Raw genomic sequence first — 22,486 nt, 5'->3', positions numbered from 1 at the left:
TATGACAGAGTTAGTAACCAATTTTTTACTTAGACAACCTCCTCTATCACAAGAATTAAACGATCAAACATGCAAAACATAGTAGACATGATTCTTTTAACACAATTTTAATATTCTGGATAACCACTAAAATTAAAAAACAAAACTCTGTTATAAACCTTTTATGGTATTAAAAAACAAGTTCCATTCAACAATTTTAGTAGTCATATAGTGACAGACGTTTTAAACAACCTCTTTACCACAAACCACATAGACACCGAGGGAAAAAGCACACACAACAAGAGACAACATTTCAATCTGAACTACCTTATAACAGCAAATACAAGATCATATAACTATAAACGTAAGACATTACATGGCAACCAAACATCCAATCATGAATGAAACAACAGGATCATGCAATGAAAAACTCAGCCAGTCATGATTAAAAAAAAACATGACCATTCAATTATCATACAAAACCCAAAAAATACTCAAACTGTCACGACTTACAAAACCTAACCCTCTAAATCGAACAAAGATGAGAACCAACAGATAACAACTACATAAACAACAAGGAACTCATATACGACCTGAATCAACACAAAATTGGATCTAAGAACATGAAGAAACCCTTAAATGTGAAGAACACACCAACAACAAGCTCAAGACTAAAACACATCAGATCAAGACTCAATATTTGAAAAACTTTCAAAATAAACAGGTTAAGACCAAAAAACACCTTATATAAACCTTTTATGAGCATAAAAAAAGTCATCAAAAAACAGACAAAAAAAATAAGACACCAATGAATAAACAAGAACACAATATATGAGTCACTCAGAAAATAAGAACCTAGGGCGAAGCTGAGTCAGGGACCAGATTCCAGGTTCGTCACTCTATGGTGCCTGGACAAGCCTTTACTCAGGAGCCACAACTATCTTAAAAGACCTACGACACAAGACAAGAAAGGTAAACACAAACAAGAACCAACACAATACATATACCAGCAAACAAAAAACACAGAAGCTAGCACAAATCAGCAAATAAGAATCACAGAAGCAACAAGTAATATGTGCCGGTCCTCACTACCCCGACTTCAACTAACCAACAACAGAAATGTAAAAGAGTTAACAGAATGATCTTACAGCGGGTGCAATTATCTTCTACAAATATCAGATCTGTAGTTTTCAAGAACTACAAAATCTGATACAGAATAATCACCAAGAACACTTCAGGTTAGTTTGCCCTAAACTTGAACGGCTTCAGAGACTAACGCAGAAGAAGATCCGAGAAGAAACTCCGAAGTCACCAAACCCTAATTTTAGGGTTTCGTCTGATAACAACACAAGCACTACCAGAGACACTAGATTCGAGAAGATCAAACACCAAGCACAGTTACCAAGAACTGAAACCCTAACACAAAATACAAAACGATCAGAAACAAGGCAGCGGATAACAAGTAACAAATAATCATCAATCGGAGCACTGTGGCTCTGATACCATGTCAAAAATGGTATGAATGATCTATACAAAACACGAATAACAACATAAAGCGCAAGAGAAGCGACAAAAACGTGACGTAAAACTTTATTATTTAACCCAAACCAAAAAAACCCCTAAACCCTAGATCTTACATATGTAAGATCTAAATCAACAGTTACAAAGTACAAAATCAACTGATAAACTATCAGTTGATTATAGACAGAAACATCAACCAACAGGATCCAATCACTGGATCAACAACAACCAGACCATACTAGTCCGGTGAACAACGAACGCAGAAATACCAAAACATGAAGATCTACAAGATCTTCAACAATACAGAATAAATAAATCAACAAGATCTTCAACAAATCTTCAACGATGCTAGAACCATAACCGGACTAACAGAAAAACAAGATTCATAACGAATCTACATCAGCCCTACCTGCACCGGAACAATCAGTCATCTTGAAGAACAGAGAAGAACGTCTGTGTTGTAGGTAAGCAATAGAGAGAGAGAGTGATGAAAGAAATTGGGGGTTATTTTCACATCTGCGTAAACCCCTTTCCTCATATATGTCCAGACATATTCAAAGTTACAACCAACACCCTGAACTTCTCAATAATTGCACCGCCTTAAAGCAAGTTTCACTTTAACCCCTGCAAATATTCCATCCTGGTCCTCCATGTGTTATATCTGCTAAATCAACACCCAAACTAATAATACTGAACGTAAACAACATATGAATGAACTAAAAATATTTAACACTCATTTTAACAGTAATCAAGGTCACAAGGCGCAAAGGGTTTGCGTGTCACCTAGGCACAAGGTGCAAAAAGGGGTACGTCCGGGACAATGAATCACGAAGTAATATGAATAATAAAAAAAATGTAGTAAGAATAGAAATTGTAGAAAATGTTAATACCATTCCACAAATACAATGATTTAGCAAACGATATAAGATGATATCTGAGGCAAGAATATAAGATTCTCCACTGAATTCATGCCTTTTCATCCCAAACAATGAGTCACCTGTTGGCAAGGGCGATGAGAGACGCAAGAGGGATTGAGGGAATGTGCAAAAGCGGTAAAGCTGATAGATAAACATGGAAATGTTTGTACTGCTATTTCGGTTAATTTTGGAAGCTATGCCTATTTTTATCCTGTTATCTAGCTATTTTTACTGGTGGACATGTTGTGCTGCTACTTGTGTAACATTTTCAATGTTAGTTGCAAATATGGGATGGGTGTATACTTGTGACTTGCGAAAGGTGTCTCGATAAGGATTGGCATAGAATTTCAAATAAATTTACTGTGGTTGGTTCACACATGCTGATAATTCAATAGCTGATATCTATGCACAGTATTAAGTTAGCATTGGATCGTGCACCACTAAGAACTAAATTAACTAGATTGGGGGTTTTACCCGGAATCCCAATTACCGTTTAACATCAAAACCTGTTTACCGATTCAAAACACCACATAGACATGGCCTCGGAATTAATGAATCTGATTAGTTATCAAGGATAGTTTTTAAGATTCACTATGCAACCTAATAACCCGTTTAATTGTATCAACTACCCACCAATTTACTAACCCGCTAACAACGCAAGAAAGTTGCCAATACGCTTAATAAACGACAAGTAATTCAAACACAAGAAACGTTTACCAAGAATCCAACACAAGTGGTCAAGCTGTACCAGTTATACGAATCCGCAAACAATAATTAATGCAAAACAATGTAAAAGTTCATCCGAGTAGAAGTTATAAGAATTTTAGCCACGCATCGTAGTCATCACTGCTTCAAGATTTGTTAGAAATTGATCGAGCATGAAGGACTTGCTTGGAAGATGAAAGATGATGAGAAAAATCGCCCACAAGTGCTCCCAATCGTTCCTGGCGGCTGCTTGATGATTCCCCCTGGTTTCCATGTGAAAAATAGGTTAAAAACAATGTTTATACGCTTTAACCCTTTCGCGCCACGCTGAAGCATCTCCTCACTCCCTCGCGTGGCGCGAGGGAGTATGTTTTGACTGATTCGTTGACTTGTGTCTTTCACGCCACGCGACAACGTACATAGACTCCCTCGCGTGGCGCGAGGGAGCATGGTTTTCAGCGAAACTATTTTCTTGCTCCGTATTGCATCGTAACATCCGTTTTCCAGCTTGTATGATCATTATACTGCATTTAAGCATCGTTAAGCCTGAAAAACCCGACAACCAATAAGTACTAATATCAATATGAATAAACACACTCGAACACTTAAAATCGACACAAAACTATACATAATATGACGTGTTTGCACCCACACATCACATTCCCACACTTATCTTTTTTCGTCCCCGAAAAATTATTCGCAATGGAATCACAATTAAAACAAATGGCTTTCAATATATTCAATTATTTTATTAAAATAAATCTAACCACACGTTAACCAAGATTGTGAATATACGATCCACTTAAACCCAACCGCCGGTTTCACAGCCCTTATTTTCGATCCATTAAGTTTAAGTAATATATAGTCATACATGGATCCCACACTCAAAAGACTATGACTCCACCTATTCCCGTTTCAAGCTTATGAGGTTAAAAGATTTATAATCTACCGCCTTATATAAAAACTCTTATATTTATTCCGATTAAACTTTATGACGGATGAATGGATGATATTGTGAGCTTACATGCTTTTGTATACGATCAGTTCAGCGGACATACGCCATACGAGTCACCATCCCCATGGTTAATGCCATAAACTTCACGTTTTTTTTACATGTGCTCAGATGAATGGATGGAATATTTTTTTTTTGGCGCCACACTGTTTCGGATTTGTTTTCACAAAAAGAAACAGGTGTGCCAGTTTAAGTTTAATCGGAAAAACTTATAAGTTTTTTACTTATGACGTACCCCTTATACTCTCTACAGTTTTAGTTTTACCATAACTCCTAAGGCGGGAACCCACAAGACTCCTATTTTAAGTTATTTTATATCAGGCCTAAGGAACCTTTCAACCAGCTGGGCCTGGGCCTACCCACATATCCTAAATTAGACGTGTGACCGATTGTTTATTATCTCATATATATAGTAATTGAAAAGCCACTGATTTAACTACACCTATCATTTTCCATTTTTGTGCGAAAACCTTTACAGGACATTTTCCACTTTTTTTTTTCATTTTTATGGATTTTTTTTATTTTTAATTTTTTTTATATTTTTTTTCAACTTAAAACTACGACTGAACTAACTATGACACGACAATCTAAACGAGACACTAGTTTCCCCCTCCCCACACTTATTTCCTTCATTGTCCTCAATGAAGAAGGAAACTACGACTCAAACAAACTCAAAACAAAAATAGAAATAAAAATACAACAACAACAAATGGAACAGACTCCCCTGATTTCCTTGTCCTTCTGCATCTGTCTAGTTCCATGCCTTCCAAAACGCACTAGTACTCCAACCACAGTTCCCAGCCAAATACGACCCATTAATAATTCTAGCAACATCACCAAACATAATCATAGCATAATATATATATATATATATATATATATATATATATATATATATATATATATATATATATATATATATATATATATCAGCCCAACCGGTTAACCTTTACAATTTTCCCCAAATATGTCAGATATCAAGTTACATACAGACCATCATCAGCTAAAAACAAAATAAAAGGGAAAAATACAAAAGATAACCAAAATCACCGGCGCTGATACTGCTAGAACCATCTACTCGTCATCCTCTACAGACTCCTCACTAACATTTTCCACCTGCTCATCCTCACCAGCCACCTCATCATCCCCAGCAGCCTGCTGTGGTGGCAGAAACCAATCCGACACCTCTATGTGCTGACGCTCCATAATATATCTCAACACGCCATTTTGAACCAACAACATATCCCTCAACGACTCCAATGTCACTGGTGCTGATACAGGAGCACGTACCTGACGCTGCGCACGAGGACGCTCGGATTGAGGACGCTCGGACTGCAGACGCACTCTCTGTCTGTGAGAAGGACCCTGCTTTACCGCCTCCCAACGAAGCGGCTCGTCCAAACAAATCATCTGCGCTCGACGCAGCTCTTCAATCCCAAACTCAGCTGTAATTGGACCAGGAGTCAACAGACGCTCTGCATATATATCAGTAACACCCAAATGCCTTGCCAACCTAGTCACATAAGTACCCAATGGCAACCTTGCTTGACCACCCTTTCGACGACCCCGTGCGAATGACGCCAACATCACTATCGCCAAATTCACTTCTATCCTATTCATAATGCAATACAAACAGAACAAATCATTCTGACTCACCTTATCTTCTCCACCCTTCCTACCCATGACTGTACACGCGATGATCCTATGAATATATCTGACAAACGGATCCCGAATCGAAGATGCCACCGCACGTGTCGACCATGCTGAATCCGCTATCGTCAGCCAAAACTCAGATAACTCTTCTTCCGTCACATAATAATCCTCTCGCTTAACTGTAATTCCCCGTAACGACCTCCTAAACTACGTAGATAGCGTAAGTAGGGTATCGTATCCACGGGGAATTTGTGGTTAGCGTAAAAGAAATTAATTAAAACTAAACTATCTAAATTGGGGGTTTGTTTGTTTAATTGTAAAGAAAACACAATTTGTCACGAAAAGTGTTATCAAGATGAGAAAAAGTAACCTCCACCCGGAATCCCGAATACCCGTTTTAATATAAAAATCCGTTTTCTGATTCAAAACACCACATAGACATGGCCTCGGAATTAATGAATTTGATTAGTTAATAGGGATAGTTTTTAAGATTCACTATGCTACCTAATAACCCGTTGAACTCGACTCCGCCCTGGTGTATAACCCAATCGCCTCTGCAAACTGTGGGACACTCATTCTGAATGCTTGACGCCCCAACACAAACCGAACTGTATATGGTTGCATGAACCACTCAGGCGAATACTTAAAAGTAGAATGAAACTCAACAGTGAGTTCCGCATACTGTGGCTCTGCGCACCGTATTGCCTCTAACCATCTGCGTCCTAACAACCCTTCCAATTTCGCTCGTTGATTCATAGTATCAATCATTCCCCAATTCACAGTCCTGTGCTGAAATAATTCCATTTCCAAAAACTTTTCGCATCTCTCATATTCGTCGGTGCCCAACATAAACCGTAAAAGTGTGTGATTGCGCAACACCCGCTGATCGAGAGGCACTGCAACGGCATTAGGTTCCGGATGCTCCTCGGGCATCCTATATTGAACCGGTTGATTCTTTTTCGATGACTTGCGCTTGCGTTTTCCTCCTGCACTTGATGCACCTTCGCCCGACATCCTGAAAGCATTCAAAAATTCAAGTTAGTTTAATGTCGGTGACATTCGTAACCGTATAGCATTTCATTCGCGGTTACGAAGTCAATAACAAACAATAGTGATGACATCATGATGCGAGTCAGAATAACATGTAATTCGGTCAATTCGTTCGAATGGAGATCGGGTACAAACGAATCGACCGAAACTTATAACAAGTATTTTAATATTCGAATCGAATATGTGTATAGAAATATACACATATACACATCGTGCCCCGACTAAACCACCCAGCCTGACTCCTCGCTCAACTTAACCACTTCGGCATTATTTGCCGCTTTATCCACTTAATACACTTGCAACAGGCCATACAACTAACTGCTCCTGTTTTCTTATGTCAAAGATTTTGTTGCATATTCACTAACTGCATATCACTTGCTTTCTCAACTCTCTTCATCATACATTGCACAACCCTCTTCGCAATTTATATTTAACACAATATACTAACCAGCAACATCTGACTGACTATCAAGCATTTTGAATTTAAAAATTTCTATCGCCTAACTTCAATCAACTCGACACTACTTGCAAAATAGTTTCAATGTCTCGTTCTATCGCCACTTCAGCTTAATATCAACTTAATTTCCTGTTTTCAAACACTCTAAACTCAAAATTATCCCTCTCACCATTCAATCATTTACTACCTGCTGTTGTATAATTGGTCTAGAGCAGTGAATTTCAAAGAAATAACAAACCTGGAAACCGAATTGAAATTGCAAAGTTTGTGATAAAACCTGGATTAATCTTTGAATCGTATGAGAACTATCAGATAAACCTATTTGCGGGTTACACGCAATGATTTATCGGATTAGACAGAGATTACTCTTGTTGGAATTGAATTTGGTTGAATCTGTGAATGAGAATTGTGAAGAGCACACCAACAGTAACCGTAAGTCTTTTTTATTCTTATGTATTCTGTGCGTATCCCATATGTTCTTTTTGATCGAGAGGAACAGAAGTCTTTTTTAGACTTCATATAAGGCCTTTTCCAAAATTAACATTTATGGATTAATCCATGTTTATGGCCCAACAAGCATATTTAATTGTTTTGAAAACAGTCATCATAGCCTCACAAACATACCAACGTATTTTCCATTTGTTAAAAATAATTAACGGGCTTTCATAAAGCAATGATAATATAATATATAGTATATAACTTTAGAGCTATTAATTACAAACTAATTATTAGTTACAAGGCTCATAAAAATTATTTACATAATAAACTCAAATAATATTAGGATTAAATCGAGCCCGCACTCCCGCGTCACCTAACTCGTTTAATCTCTAACATTATTTCCTCGATCAACAAGTTAATCCAATATCCTAAAATCCGTTGATAACACTAAAATTACCAACATTCCTCCCCCATTTTAGTGGTATCCATGATTAACTTAACCTTCCTCACAGAAACACAAACGCATGCATAATGAAAATGTCCCGAGGATTGAATTTTCACTTAGTATATTACACGTTACAAATATTAGAATAACAGGGTGTCTCTATGGATTGAACCCATGTTATCCATTTAAATACATGTAGGTAATATACACAAACGTTTACAAATCCAAATTCCACTTGACACAATATTTTACTAGCATGTGTCCTAATCCTTCAAAGAATATATCAAAGCTCAAGTCCAAAGCTTCTTGAAGCGGCTAAACTTCATATTCTTATAGGTAGTTCATTACTCTTGCACCTGCACTGCAATTTATCAATGAACTATTAAGAAGTTCAACTTCAACCTACTTTATCTTGCAGTCTGAACACATACCTTGGGATGATTTGCTAATGTGTTCCAATATCGTTATAACAAGCTTTCCGCATTGAATTCTGCATCTAACGTTGTATTAGATGGGAATTGGGTGTATTGACATAAGATATTTAAAATGCACTTTAAACCCATCCCTTTAGCTAATTTCTTCACGAGATCTCTTCCTAACCCTTTGGTTAGATGATCAGCTAAATTAAGCTCAGATCTAACAAACTCAACGGATATCACCCCATTCATGATTAATTCTCTAATCATACTATGTCTAACACCTAAGTGTCTAGACTTCCCATTGTACACTTGACTATATGCCTTAGCCAATGTAGCTGCACTATCGCACCTGATAGAGATTGGTGATATCGGTTTCGACCATAATGGAATCTCATAGATCAAATTTCTGAGCCACTCCGCTTCTTTACCAGCCGCAGCTAAAGCCACAAACTCAGATTCCATAGTTGAGTCAGTGATGCAAGTTTGTTTCTTTGAAGCCCAGGAGATAGCACCTCCACCAAGTAAGAACACCCATCCACTTGTGGAGGAATGATCTTCCTTATTGTTTATCCAACTTGCATCAGAGTACCCTTCTATAACTGAAGGAAAACCTGAATAGCATAAACCAAAGTGCATGGTTCCTTTTAGGTACTTAAGCAGTCTGTTCACTGCTTGCCAATGTTGAGCACTAGGATTACTAGTAAATCTGCTCAACTTACCCACAGCATAAGCTATGTCAGGCCTTGTGCTAATCATAGCATACATAAAGCATCCAATGACCTTAGAATACTCTAATTGTGAAACTGAATCACCAGAAATGGGCATTAACCGGATGCTCGGATCTAGAGGAGTGCTAACAGGGGAACAATTATAATGATTGAATTTCTTCAACACTTTCTCAATGTAATGAGACTGTGTCATGGTTATACCATTGTTACTCCTTTTAATCCGTATTCCAAGGATCACATCCGCCTCCCCCATATCCTTCATTTCAAAATTCGAAGGCAACAATTTCTTTGTCTTATCAACTTGATCTTGATCAGTGCCAAAGATCAACATATCATCTACATATAGACAAATAATCACTCCTTTACCAGAGGATTCAAATCTACGGTAGACACACTTATCAGCCTGGTTTAGAAGAAAACCATGAGATAAGATCACCTCATCAAATTTTTGATGCCACTGCTTAGGTGCTTGTTTCAAACCATATAATGATTTGATGAGTTTACACACCTTGTGCTCTTGTCCAGGTAATACAAAACCCTCAGGTTGTTTCATGTATACCTCTTCATCCAATTCACCATTCAAGAACGAAGTCTTGACATCCATTTGGTGAATTACCAAGTTATGAATTGAAGCAAAAGCTAAAAGAAGCCTTATGGTGGAAATTCTTGCAACAGAAGCATAGGTATCAAAGAAATCTATTCCTTCCTTTTGTCTAAAGCCTTGGATAACCAACCTGGCTTTAAACTTATCTATGCTACCATCAACTTTCATCTTTCTTTTAAAAATCCATTTGTAACCCAAAGGTTTGCAACCAGGAGGCAAATCAGTCAATTTCCATGTATTATTATGCATGATAGAATCCATCTCATCTTGGATGGCTTCTTTCCAGAAAGCAACATCCCTAGATGTCATTGCCTGACTGTATGTCTTAGGACCATCCTCAATGTTGAAACAATATTTATACTGATGTTCAACCCCATTCCTGGTTCCTTCCACCAAATAAAGATGAAAGTCAGAGCCAAAAGACTTGGCTTTCCTGACCCTAGTACCTTTCCTGGGTTCAGTACTAGTCGATGGTACATCTTTGGTACCAACAGAGTTACTACCAAACTCAGTTACAGCTGATGTTTTCAAACTATAAGGCATGTCCTTTAGTCTAGGCACAGAAGAAAATCTATCCTCATTGCCAAAATCAGCAGTTCTTGATTCAATCACAGTGTGGACAGAAACATAGTCATTTGGTTCTGTGACATAGAACCTATGAACAAGGGAATGCTCACTATACCCAATAAAGATGCAATCAATGCCTCTTTTACCTATGTTTCTCAATTTTGGTTCAGTAAGCTTTACAACAGCTCTACAACCCCAAACTCTAAGATGACTCAAGTTTGGTGCCTTTTTGTACCAGAGTTCATATGGGGTTACTTTAGACTTTTTATTAGGAACTCTATTCAACAAATAACAGTTGTTAACATAGCCTCACCCCAGAAACCTTCACTTAACCCAGAATATGATAACATGGAATTAACCATTTCTTTCAAAGTCCTATTCTTCCTCTCTGATACACCATTTTGTTATGGTGTATAAGGAGCAGTGGTTTGGTGTATTATACCAGTTTGGTGTATTATACCAGTAGACTGAAAGTAAACTGGATCATAATACCCTCCACCTCTATCAGTATGAAGGTTCTTTATCGAACAACTTTGATGTCGCTCTACCTCTTGTTTATAAAATTTGAATTTATCAAGAGCTTCATCTTTTGAGTGCAACAGATAGACATAACAAAACCTAGAGGCATCATCTATAAAAGTAACCACATACTTTTTATTTCCAAGTGAGGGCGTACTATAAAAGTCACATAAATCAGAATGAATTAATTCTAATACCTTAGAATCCCTTTTAACATCTTTAAACGGTTTCCTAGTAATTTTAGTCAACTTGCAAGTATGACATTTACTACAGTTTTGCATGTCAAAGGCAGGTTATTAGGCTCATTTTAGACATATCTTTCATCCTATAATAATTAACATGACCTAATCTAGCATGCCATAGACGTGAATCATTCTCAACATTACTAGAGGATGTAGATGCCATACAAAAAGATTCAACAGCAGACGGGACATTAATATTAAGCATAAACATGCCATTACACAAATATCCAAATCCAACAAAGGTTCCATGTCAAGATAAAATAAACTTATCCGACTCAATGACCTGTTTATAACCACAATTATTTAATACAATCCCAGATAAGAGATTCTTTCGAATCCCCGGTACATACAACACATTATCTAACAACAAGTGTTTTCCAGACGTGAATACAAGTCTAACTTTTCCAACTCCTTTGATGGGCTCGGTTGCAACATTTCCCATCCTTAGTATAGATCCATCTTCAATTGGTTCGAATTTCTCAAACCATTTGAGATCCTTGCAAACGTGACTCGTAGCACCCGAGTCAACCCACCATGCAAGCATATCATCTTGTACATAAAAGGATTCAGAAATAAATGATACATAATTCTCAACCGAATTATGTTTATAAACCATTGGACTTTTTGTGTCCAATAACAAACCCGAAGACCGAGTTTCATTTATTTCATACCTCAATGGGATTTTTTCGACTTGTACACTTCTTATGTTTGTACCATCACAGCTAGTAGGCTGCACCTTTGTATTAAATTTGTTTGATCCAAAATTATTACTTTTTATTTGTTTATTATTCAAATCACAAAATAAATTTTGTTTGTCTGAATCAGATCCAATTTTTGTGTTTTGTAAATAATTAACATGTCCCGAATGACCAATTGAATCAACTACAAAGCTCATAGGTTTTGTCAAGCTTAAAGTAGAATTAGTAAGCGTACCGTGTGGAGCATTTGTATCTTTTGACCCACTTGGACCCGCTATGTTAGCTTTGTTTCCACTAGTAATCTTCACATGACAATCTTTCTTGAAATGCCCCGGCTTGCCACATCTCCAACAACCCCCTTTTGGTTTCTTATTGGAATTAATTTCGTCCAAGTTAAACTTTCTTTTATTTCCCATCAACTTTTCTAGTTACTAGACATATTACGAACCTATACCCAGGTCTCTATACGAACCAATAATTGATTTTGAATTTGATGAATCAAATTCAAAATTCTAACCAAGGAGCAATTCTAGAAAATCTAATAATACCAAAAGTTGTGAATTCAGAATTTAATCCGTAAATTCCAAATCAAAACAATTTTTTTTTTATTCCAAACACAACCGTGAGCCTTGGTTGAATTCCAAAATCCAATGAGATTCTAAAACTTTTGCAACCAAAATTCAATCTTTAACATAAAGCAATAGAATTCAATCCCCAAAACAAATAATGATTTAATTATTAAAAGTTAAACTTTGCAGATTAGGGTTCTCAGAAAACCACAGAATAAAATTCACTACTAGAAAATTGAAATTTATAAGCCTATAGTTCTAAATTAAGATAAACAAACCCAAATTAATCACTAGAACATGTGAATTAGGGTTAATTCACAAACTCAGAACAGAAAAATATTCACTGTACAATATTTTTCAAACTTGAAATCACAACCAATAACCAAATTGAACCCTAAAATAGGTTTATCTTTGTTGTATAATTGGTCTAGAGCAGTGAATTTCAAAGAAATAACAAACCTGGAAACCGAATTGAAATTGCAAAGTTTGTGATAAAACCTGGATTAATCTCTGAATCGTATGAGAACTATCAGATAAACCTATTTGCGGGTTACATGTAATGATTTATCGGATTAGACAGAGATCACTCTTGTTGGAATTGAATTTGGTTGAATATGTGAATGAGAATTGTGAAGAGCACACCAACAGTAACCGTAAGTCTTTTTTATTCTTATGTATTTTGTGCGTATCCCATATGTTCTTTTTGATCGAGAGGAACAGAAGTCTTTTTTAGACTTCATATAAGGCCTTTTCCAAAATTAACATTTATGGATTAATCCATGTTTATGGCCCAACAAGCATATTTAATTGTTTTGAAAACAGTCATCATAGCCTCACAAACATACCAACGTATTTTCCATTTGTTAAAAATAATTAATGGGCTTTCATAAAGCAATGATAATATAATATATAGTATATAACTTTAGAGCTATTAATTACAGGGTTGAGATCCTGTACAAACAGTGCTAATTATAAGAACCGTAAGAACAGATCTGAACCATTGTTAATTTAAATCAAGGGTTGATATTGATTATAAATAAAACTCTTATAATTAAAAATTACTACTAACAAATTAGGGGTAATTTTGTAAAATTGCTAGTCATTTGACCATTTTCTATTAAATACAAATTCCACCAAGGTTTTTTAAACTAAAATAACTTTTATATACTTCATTATTTTTTTTAAAAATATATACCATAAAATCAAGTATTTTTTTTATCTTTAATATGAGTACCATATTGCTATACCTTTTTGTATTTATAAAAGTGTTTTTTAAAAAAAGTTAACAAAAGGTGTTTTATATTTGTGCTAATAAGGTGCTGATTATGTGTTAATTACAAAATAATACAAACAAACACCAAAAGTAGATATAATCAGCACATCTGGTGTGCTGATAATGGAGAACGATTGAAGATGTTGTGCTAATGTCGTTTATGTTGATAATGGAGAACGATTCGAGGACGATGTGCTGATAATGAAGAACGATTAATGATGTTGTGCTAATTATATAGTGTTGTGCTGATTATATTTTTTGTAATTATTTTTAATTAGTTATAAATAAATATGGTCAAAAAGTCTAAATTACCCCTAAACTAATTTTTTATTGATGGACACTTGTCAATTATGTATTGGTTCTTATGGTTCTTACAAACTTAAGTGTTTGTATTTGATCCCATTCCATTAATTACAAACTAATTATTAGTTACAAGGCTCATAAAAATTATTTACATAATAAACTCAAATAATATTAGGATTAAATCGAGCCCGCACTCCCACGTCACCTAACTCATTTATTCTCTAACATTATTTCCTCGATTAACAAGTTAATCCAATATCCTAAAATCCGTTGATAACACTAAAATTACCAACACCTACTGACATATCTCGACTAAAACTCTACGGCATTCTGAATACTCGTTTGAAGTGTCTCTCGACTCAGAATAGAAACCTTCTACCAATTACATTCAATACCCATTTAACAAACTCACATCAAACCCAAAAGAGACTCCCATATCTGAACCAAACTCAATCTCAATTGAATTCCCTGACCCATCTCGTCCCACTCAAAATCAACCCTTTCACATCTAGCTTCAACCCACAATAACCTAGTGATATTATTCCAATTTTCAGAGCAAATATGAACAGAAACAATAATTTTTCATAAGCGTAAAACGATTTAAACTTTCATACCTGAATTCACTTGAGCCGAAAACTAGATAAATTATAAAACTCTGTTTGTTAATCAGCTGTTGACGGAAGTCAATCGGAGCCCTACGGTGGATATGGCGATCAACGGTGGTGTGGACAGAGGTCGTCGACAGTGGTCGACAGTGATCGGTAGGTGATTGTGGGTAATCGCTGGTTGTCGCGGTGGAAGTGGTTCCGGTGGTCAGGAGATGATCGGTAGGTGATTGTGGGTATTGCTCTCCGATGAGGTAATCGGGGGTGAAGAATAAGGTGGGTATGGGGGAAGGGAACGATGGTCGGTGGGTAGGGGTGGGTTACCGGTGAGGATTTGTAAGGGTGTAAGGGGTGCTCACCTAAGAGGTGAGTCCCCTCTCTTACGCCAAACCAATACTCGTGTGTCACGTCAACTCCCCTCTTAAACTCCCCTAACACCCTAAATTGATGGCGGCACTCCCCTCTTAGGTGACTTGGTTTTTATTAAAAAAAAAAAAAAACTTTTGATTGGTCCCTCATCCCTCTCTCCTCCCCCTCTCTTCGGTAGCTTCCCACCGGTTTCCTCCCTCTCTCTACCTCACCGAATTGATGGCGCCACCCCACCTAAGCGGTGAAGGAGGTCACCGCAAGGGGTCACCGAGAACACCCCGACCACCCTAAGAGAAGGGGTGGTGAGAAAGATGTAGGAAGGTTATGACTTATGAGTATGAAATAGTGCCTCTAGGTTAAAGAAATTGGGATCCGCAAAACAGTCCGTAGCGTGGCGCGCCAGGGGAGGTTGTCTCCTCCGCGTGGCGTGAAGGTGATGGTTTTCCAGTGGATTCACTCAATTTATTGGTTTCAATGCCTTAGAATAATTTTTATGTTTTACAAATTCACCTCCCAAAATCCCCCAAACGAATTTCATTGGTAAAATTTCAATAAAAAATATACCTGAGCTTTTCTTTTCGTGATTTCTTTCCCCCGAACTACCTCATTTCCCTGCAACACTCGGAAAACATACCAAAAACAACCGAAATTTGTGCAAAAGTGCTCCAAAAATTGATTTTTCGGCCAAAATTCTTATGTACTCTTAGAATCACTTTGCCCTACCCCCCAAATGAGTGTGCGTTGCCCTCAACTGCACCCAAGCTTAACCACACCTCTCGAGCTTCCCCACACTTGAATAACGGCACGGTTATACTCGAAAACTCACAGAAAACAATCTAACTATCTACGAAAGCAAAAATAACTACAAATGAACCTTAGGCTGCCTCCTAAGAGCGCTAAGTTTTAGATCTTCAGCCAGATCATACCTGTGCGATTAATCAACATATTCGCGGACGGTGCTCACGTATAGCACCTCCACGTTTTTCTCAGGACCGTTGATTTCTCGAGCATTGAAGTATGGTTTTAGTCTGTGCCCATTCACCATCTGGCGGATATGATCATCAAAGTCCTCAATCTCAAAATCACCGTGTTTTCCGACCTTTGTCACACGATAAGGCCCTGTCCACTTACTCTTCAGCTTTCCAGGGAACAGTTTCAACCTGGAATTGTATAACCAAACAAGCTGGCCAACTTCAAACACTTTCGGCCTAATCTTCGCGTCGTGCACTTTCTTCATCTTGTCCTTATATGCAGCAGCACAGTCATAAGCTTCATTCCTTATCTCTTCCAGTTCTCCCAATGTCAACTGTCTCTCCTTACCTGCAGTATCATAATTGATGTTAACCTGTTTAACTGCCCAAAATGCACGATGTGCAATTTCTATCGGTAAGTGACATCCTTTTCCATAAACCAGTCGATACGGTGTTGTTCCAATCGGTGTTTTGTAAGCCGTACGATACGCCCACAAAGCATCATCCAGTTAGTTTATTGGACCAATCCTTGCGGTCGGCTCGCACGGTTTTTTGTAAGATTTCTTTAATTTGTCGATTAGAAACTTCGACTTGCCCACTCGTTTGAGGATAATACGGGGTGGCAATTCGATGATCAACAGCATATCTCTTAAGGAGTTTGCCAAAGTTAAAGTTTTTGAAATGAGACCCCCCATCACTTATGATCACACGAGGGACTCCAAATCTTGAAAAAATGTTCGATTGAACGAACTTGCAAACAACCTTATGGTCATTGGTCTTGGTGGCAATGGCCTCAACCCATTTAGACACATAATCCACTGCCACCAAGATGTAGAGATTTCCGAACGAATTCGGGAATGGGCCCATAAAGTCAATTCCCCATACGTCGAAAATATCGACAACAAGGATTGGTTGCATGGGCATTTCATCCCGTTTCGAAATGCTACCCATTTGTTGACACCGCAAACAATTCTTAGCGTATTCAAATGAATCCCTAAACACCGTAGGCCAATATAGCCCACATGATAGCACTTTGCGTGCCGTTTTCTGTCCACTGAAATGTCCACCGCACGCGGACTCATGCACCAGTGATAAAACCGATGGAATTTCTTCATCCTCAACACACTTCCGGATAATCTGATTAGCTCCCACTTTAAATAGATCTGGTTCATCCCATATATACTGCTTTGCTTGTGAAAGAAAGTGTGCCTTCCTAGATCTCGACCAATGATCCGGGATGATACCTGAATGAGCATAATTAGCAAAGTTAGCAAACCATGGTTGAGTATCAATAGTAAGTAAATGCTCATCTGGAAACGTTTCCAGAATATCATGTTCAGTTCCTTCGATCTCGTTCACCACTCGTAACAGGTGGTCTGCCACCACGTTCTCGCTTCCCTTCTTATCGCGTATCTCCAAATCAAATTCTTGCAATAAAAGGATCCACCTGATTAGCCTTGGCTTTGCATCCTTTTTCTCCATAAGATACCTGATTGCAGAATGATCAGAAAACACAATCACTTTACTACCACAAATATAAGGTCTAAATTTGTCTAACGCATAGACAACAGCAAGAAGCTCCTTTTCTGTGGTGGTGTAATTCAACTGAGCATCCGCGAGAGTCTTGCTCGCATAGTAGATTGCCACTGGTTTCTTGTCAACTCTCTATCCCAAAACTGTACCTACTGCATAGTCACTAGCATCGCACATTATTTCAAAGGGAAGTGACCAATCAGGGGATTGTAGGATGGGTGCTTCAACTAACTTTTGTTTTAGTGTCTCAAAAGATCTTTTACAATGTTTGTCAAAAACAAACGGGGCATCTTTTAACAAGAGATTACACAACGGTTTAGTGATAACTGAAAAGTTTTTAATGAACTGTCTGTAAAAACCGGCGTGTCCAAGAAAGGAACGAACGCCTTTGACACTTGTGGGTGGTGGTAAGGTCGAAATTACTTGAATTTTAGCGTGGTCTACCTCAATCCCCTTACTCGAGACAACGTGTCCCAACACGATGCCCTCCTGAACCATAAAATGGCTATTTTCCCAACTTAATACCAGGTTTGTTTCAACACATGTTTTTAGCACTCGTGACAATTGTTCCAAACAGGCCTCAAAAGATGTGCCAAAGATTGAAAAATCATCCATAAAAATCTCTAGACTCCCCGACCATATCTGAAAAGATACTCACCATACACCTTTGGAAGGTGGCCGGGGCATTACACAGTCCAAACGGCATTCGCCTAAACGCAAAAGTACCGTAAGGACAGGTAAACGTAGTCTTTTGTTGATCATCAGGATGAATAGCAATCTGATTATAACCTGAATAACCATCAAGAAAACAGTAAAATTTCTGACCTGCGAGCTTTTCCACAATCTGAATATCTGATCAATAAAAGGAAGTGGGAAGTGGTCCTTTGAAGTTGCAACATTCAACTTTCTATAATCTATGCAAATTCTCCACCCGGTTACCGGCCGGGTGGCAACTTCCTTACCGTCTTCACCTATAACAATCTGGATGCCCGCCTTTTTAGGCACCGTCTGTGTCGGACTCACCCAAGTACTGTATGATATGGGATAGATGATCCCTGCATCCAACCACTTTAAAACTTCCTTTTTTCACAATTTCCCGCATGTTCGGGTTCAATCTTTGTTGAGCATCTCGAGCCGGTTTTGCTCCCTCTTCGGTGATGATCTTATGCATAACTATCGATGGACTAATCCCCTTGAGATCAGCGATTGTCCACCCAATTGCAGCCCGGTTGGCTATCAACACTTCCATCAAAGCTTTTTCCTGTTCAAGTGATAAATTGGAAGTAATAATTACTGGTAGGGTGTTGTTGTCGCCAACAAAAGCATACTTCAAATGCTTTGGCAATGTCTTCAACTCGACTTGTGGAGGTGATTCAAGTGACGGCTTCAATTGAGTATCAATATGATCCGGTAAATTCTCGACTTGATGTGTCCAAGTCGGCTTCAATTCCCTAGCCGCCATAACCTCCAATTCTTCTTCCACATATTCCAATTCCAACTCTGCTTCTGCCAATTCCCTGTCACAAACAAAACACGTCTCTATAGTGCATTCCCCACTTTCGTGAGGATAACACCCGTCAATAATGTCTGCCATGAAGCATTCATCATTGACTAGAGAATCAGATGCACGGGAAAAAGCATTTAATCGGACCTTACGATTTCCAAACGTGATGTCGACCGTACCATTTCTACAATCGATTAGTGCATTAGCAGTTGCTAAAAATGGTCTACCGAGTATAACATTAGGTTGTTTAGTGTTTTCAATTTGCACATAATCTAAAACCAAAAAGTCAACCGGGTAATAAAACTCGTCAACTTTGACAATGACATCACGCAAGATCCCTCGGGGTAGTTTTAACGTCAAGTCAGCCAACACCACGGTGGTGTCGGCTTGTTTCAGTGGTCCGAAGTTGTATTGATCGTATAAACTTCCCGGTAGGATGCTAACACTTGCTCCCAAATCCAACAAGGCTCGACTCATCTTAAATTCACCCACTTGAATGGGGATTAGAGGAGCACCTGGATCTTGGAGCTTTGGTGGAAGATCACCCGACAAAACGGCACTAACTTTTTCGGTTAAAGCTATCTTTTTCGGAAATTTATTGTGTCGTTTTTGGGTGCAAAGCTCTTTCAAATATTTTGCATATGCCGGAACCTGCTTGATTGCGTCTAATAACGGAAGATTAATTTTCACCTGTTTAAAAACTTCCCACATCTCATCCTGCTGTGGGCCCCGTTTATTAACAACTTTTGTTTCGGGATTAATTAAAGCCTTAGGAAATGGGATGGTATTACACTCCATACCCTTCTCCTTTTTGTCACCCGGTTCAGTATCTATCACCCTATTATTTTCAAGAGTTTCTTTTTTATTCTTTTTAGGGCTAATAGGTCTCTGTTCAGCATCGGACTCGTTTTCCTCATCAACCTCCTCCACGACACCCTCAACCAACTGTGGAGGAGTCCAACCTGATTATCATAAACTTTCCCAGAACGAAGAATACTTACCATATTAATTCTGGCATTAGACGAGCTCCCTTGATGTTGTGGATTCTTCGTGGTATCACTAGGCAATCGACTCGAATCTTTTCTCCCTTGTGCCATCTCGGTCGCCAATTGGGCGACTTGCTTTTCCAATGCTTGATGAGATTTAGCTTGCACTTCTTGGTCTTTTTTAATTTGCTTCAACACTTCCATAATCTCACGATTGGAAATCTCCTCGTTTGAAGTAGTTGCCTTGCCCTGCTCCTGTTGTTGCGGATAACTTCTTTGGTTGCCCTTGTTGTAATTTCCTTGATTGTAATTCTGATTATAATTCGATTGACGGTTCTGATACGGCTGGCTTCCTTGATTTGGTACCCGAAAATAAGGATTCAATTGATTAGTATTACTGTACCGAAAGTTTGGATGATTACGCAAACCTGGATGATATGTGTTTGAGTTCATATCATAATTCCTTTGCTCTCCATAAACCATGTTCACGTCCTCCTCAGCCGCTACAAACTGACCTGGGCATGCATCCAACGTATCTCCCAAATCTCCACATGAATCAAAAACCGGAAAGATTTGCGCCGCATGCAATGCATCTCGTTCGCCCAGACCTCTAAATTTCGCTAAATGGCGTTCCAATGCCTCCTTTTCTCTCTCTAGCTAAGCAACCCTTGCATTAGAGGCTCCTGCACTTGATGGTGCCACAATTGGATACTTTTTATTCCTATCCGACTGTGCTTGCCTCTTTGAATCCGCTGAAACAATATCCAAGTAATCCCAATCTACATCCACATGATTTTTCAAAAAGGAACCCCCAGTGATAGCCTTAATATCCCGTCTATCCTCATTTGAAATCCCATCGTGGAATGCGGTAATCAACTCCCATATTTGAATACCGTGGTGAGGACAATTACTGATCAATTGATTGAACCGTTTCCAAGACTCGTAAAGAAGCTCACCCGGTAATTGTTGGAACTCTCTAATTGCTATTCTCCCCGTTTTGGTTCTTTGCGGGGTATAGTACTCATCCAAAAATTGTTGCTGCAGCTCTTGCCATGTATAAATACTAGCATATGGCAACGATGTAAACCAATCCCTCGCAGCATCCTTTAATGAAAACTGAAATAATACCAACTTAACCTGATCTGGCATGAACCCGTGTCCAGCAATCATACCACAAACTGCCTCAAAATCTGCTATGTGTGCATATGGTTCCTCAGTACCTTTCCCGTGAAAGGTAGGGAGCATATTCAGAATATGTGGTTTTGCTTCAAACGAACGTTCCACATTACCCGGTGCTGCCGGCATCACTATCGGTGATGCATGCTCAGCAATGTGCGGCCTGAAGTGACTCTCAACTCCTCGAATATTCGGATCCGGAAATCGAGGATCTCTTTGTCTTTGGCGAGGTGCAATCAGTGCCCTATGAACCTGTGGTGGAGTCTGATAAGCATCTACTCCCCGTGGCTGTCTCTGTTGCTGATACAACGGCTGATTACGATTAAATGCCTGATTTTGAAACCCACCTGGATAACCCATATAACCCTCATTTATCCCCCACTCCTCGTCTCCATAACCATCATCCCATGTCTCTGTTCTCGCCCTATTGTCCACTTGCTCAAACATAGCACCCGACCGGTTCGGGTGTGGTACTAAATTCGGTTGATTCGTGGCCCGCAATGGATCGGGCTGTGGTGGTAATCGGCTTTCTAGAGAGTAAAGTGGTCCACCAATAACATGAAATTCTCCAGTTGGAGCAGAGGTTGGTTGGGTGGTTGTGCTTGATGATGGTGCAATGGGGGTGGTTTGTTGTTGTGGTTCAGATGTAAACGGAGGTGGTGGCATTGATGGCAATTCAGTAGTCGATGTTTGTTGGGGTGGTTGCTGTTGTAGGGTGGATTGGTTTTCTGATGGATTCATGGTGGCTTGAATTGCTTTTCCCTTCAAGGCTGAACGAAGAAGCAAATTTTGGCGTGCGGTCTTTTCAATTTCGGGATCAAACAAGAGGGGGGGAAGATCTTCCTGAAAACCTAGTATGCATGCAAAAAGATCACCTGCACACAAGGAAACAAGAAAACGAAGCGTAATACCGAACAAGACAAAAAAAATAAACAAAAAGAAATATTTTTGGTTTTTTTGGATTTTTTCAAAAACAATAAAAGAAACAACTACTACTAAACTAACACTAAGCGCACGAATTCTCCGGCAACGGCGCCATTTTGATGACTGTCGTAAGGGTCAATCAAAAACCTAAATAAGCTACGTAGATAGCGTAAGTAGGGTATCGTATCCACGGGGAATTTGTGGTCAGTGTCGCGTTTTTAACTAAGAACTAAATTAACTAGATTGGGGGTTTTGTGAATTTGATTATAAAAACTATAAAGCTAATTAATAAAGTTGTAATCAATACGAGAAGAATAAC

The 22,486-nt window shown here is 38.5% G+C and overlaps 2 protein-coding genes across 2 annotated transcripts; both read right to left on the bottom strand.

The window, feature by feature from the left end:
* Window positions 1–5,076: 5,076 nt before the first annotated feature.
* LOC110914485 lies at window positions 5,077–15,019 on the bottom strand. The gene is made up of 2 exons (XM_022159275.2): window positions 14,714–15,019; window positions 5,077–6,802 (listed from the first exon to the last, which is right to left on the bottom strand). The coding sequence occupies exon 2, from the start codon at window positions 6,799–6,801 to the stop codon at window positions 6,292–6,294; it is 510 nt and encodes a 169-aa protein (XP_022014967.2). The 5' UTR covers window position 6,802; window positions 14,714–15,019; the 3' UTR covers window positions 5,077–6,291.
* A 988-nt stretch (window positions 15,020–16,007) lies between these two features.
* Window positions 16,008–20,550, bottom strand: LOC110888932. The gene is made up of 6 exons (XM_022136429.1): window positions 20,083–20,550; window positions 18,644–20,026; window positions 18,403–18,585; window positions 18,236–18,355; window positions 16,644–17,709; window positions 16,008–16,393 (listed from the first exon to the last, which is right to left on the bottom strand). Exons 1-6 carry the CDS (start codon window positions 20,548–20,550, stop codon window positions 16,008–16,010), a joined length of 3,606 nt encoding a protein of 1,201 aa, XP_021992121.1.
* Window positions 20,551–22,486: the final 1,936 nt, after the last annotated feature.

The sequence above is a fragment of the Helianthus annuus genome, chromosome 11 (assembly GCF_002127325.2).
Source record: "Helianthus annuus cultivar XRQ/B chromosome 11, HanXRQr2.0-SUNRISE, whole genome shotgun sequence".
Lineage (NCBI taxonomy): Eukaryota > Viridiplantae > Streptophyta > Magnoliopsida > Asterales > Asteraceae > Helianthus > Helianthus annuus.
This window is presented reverse-complemented; position numbering and strand designations above follow the sequence as displayed.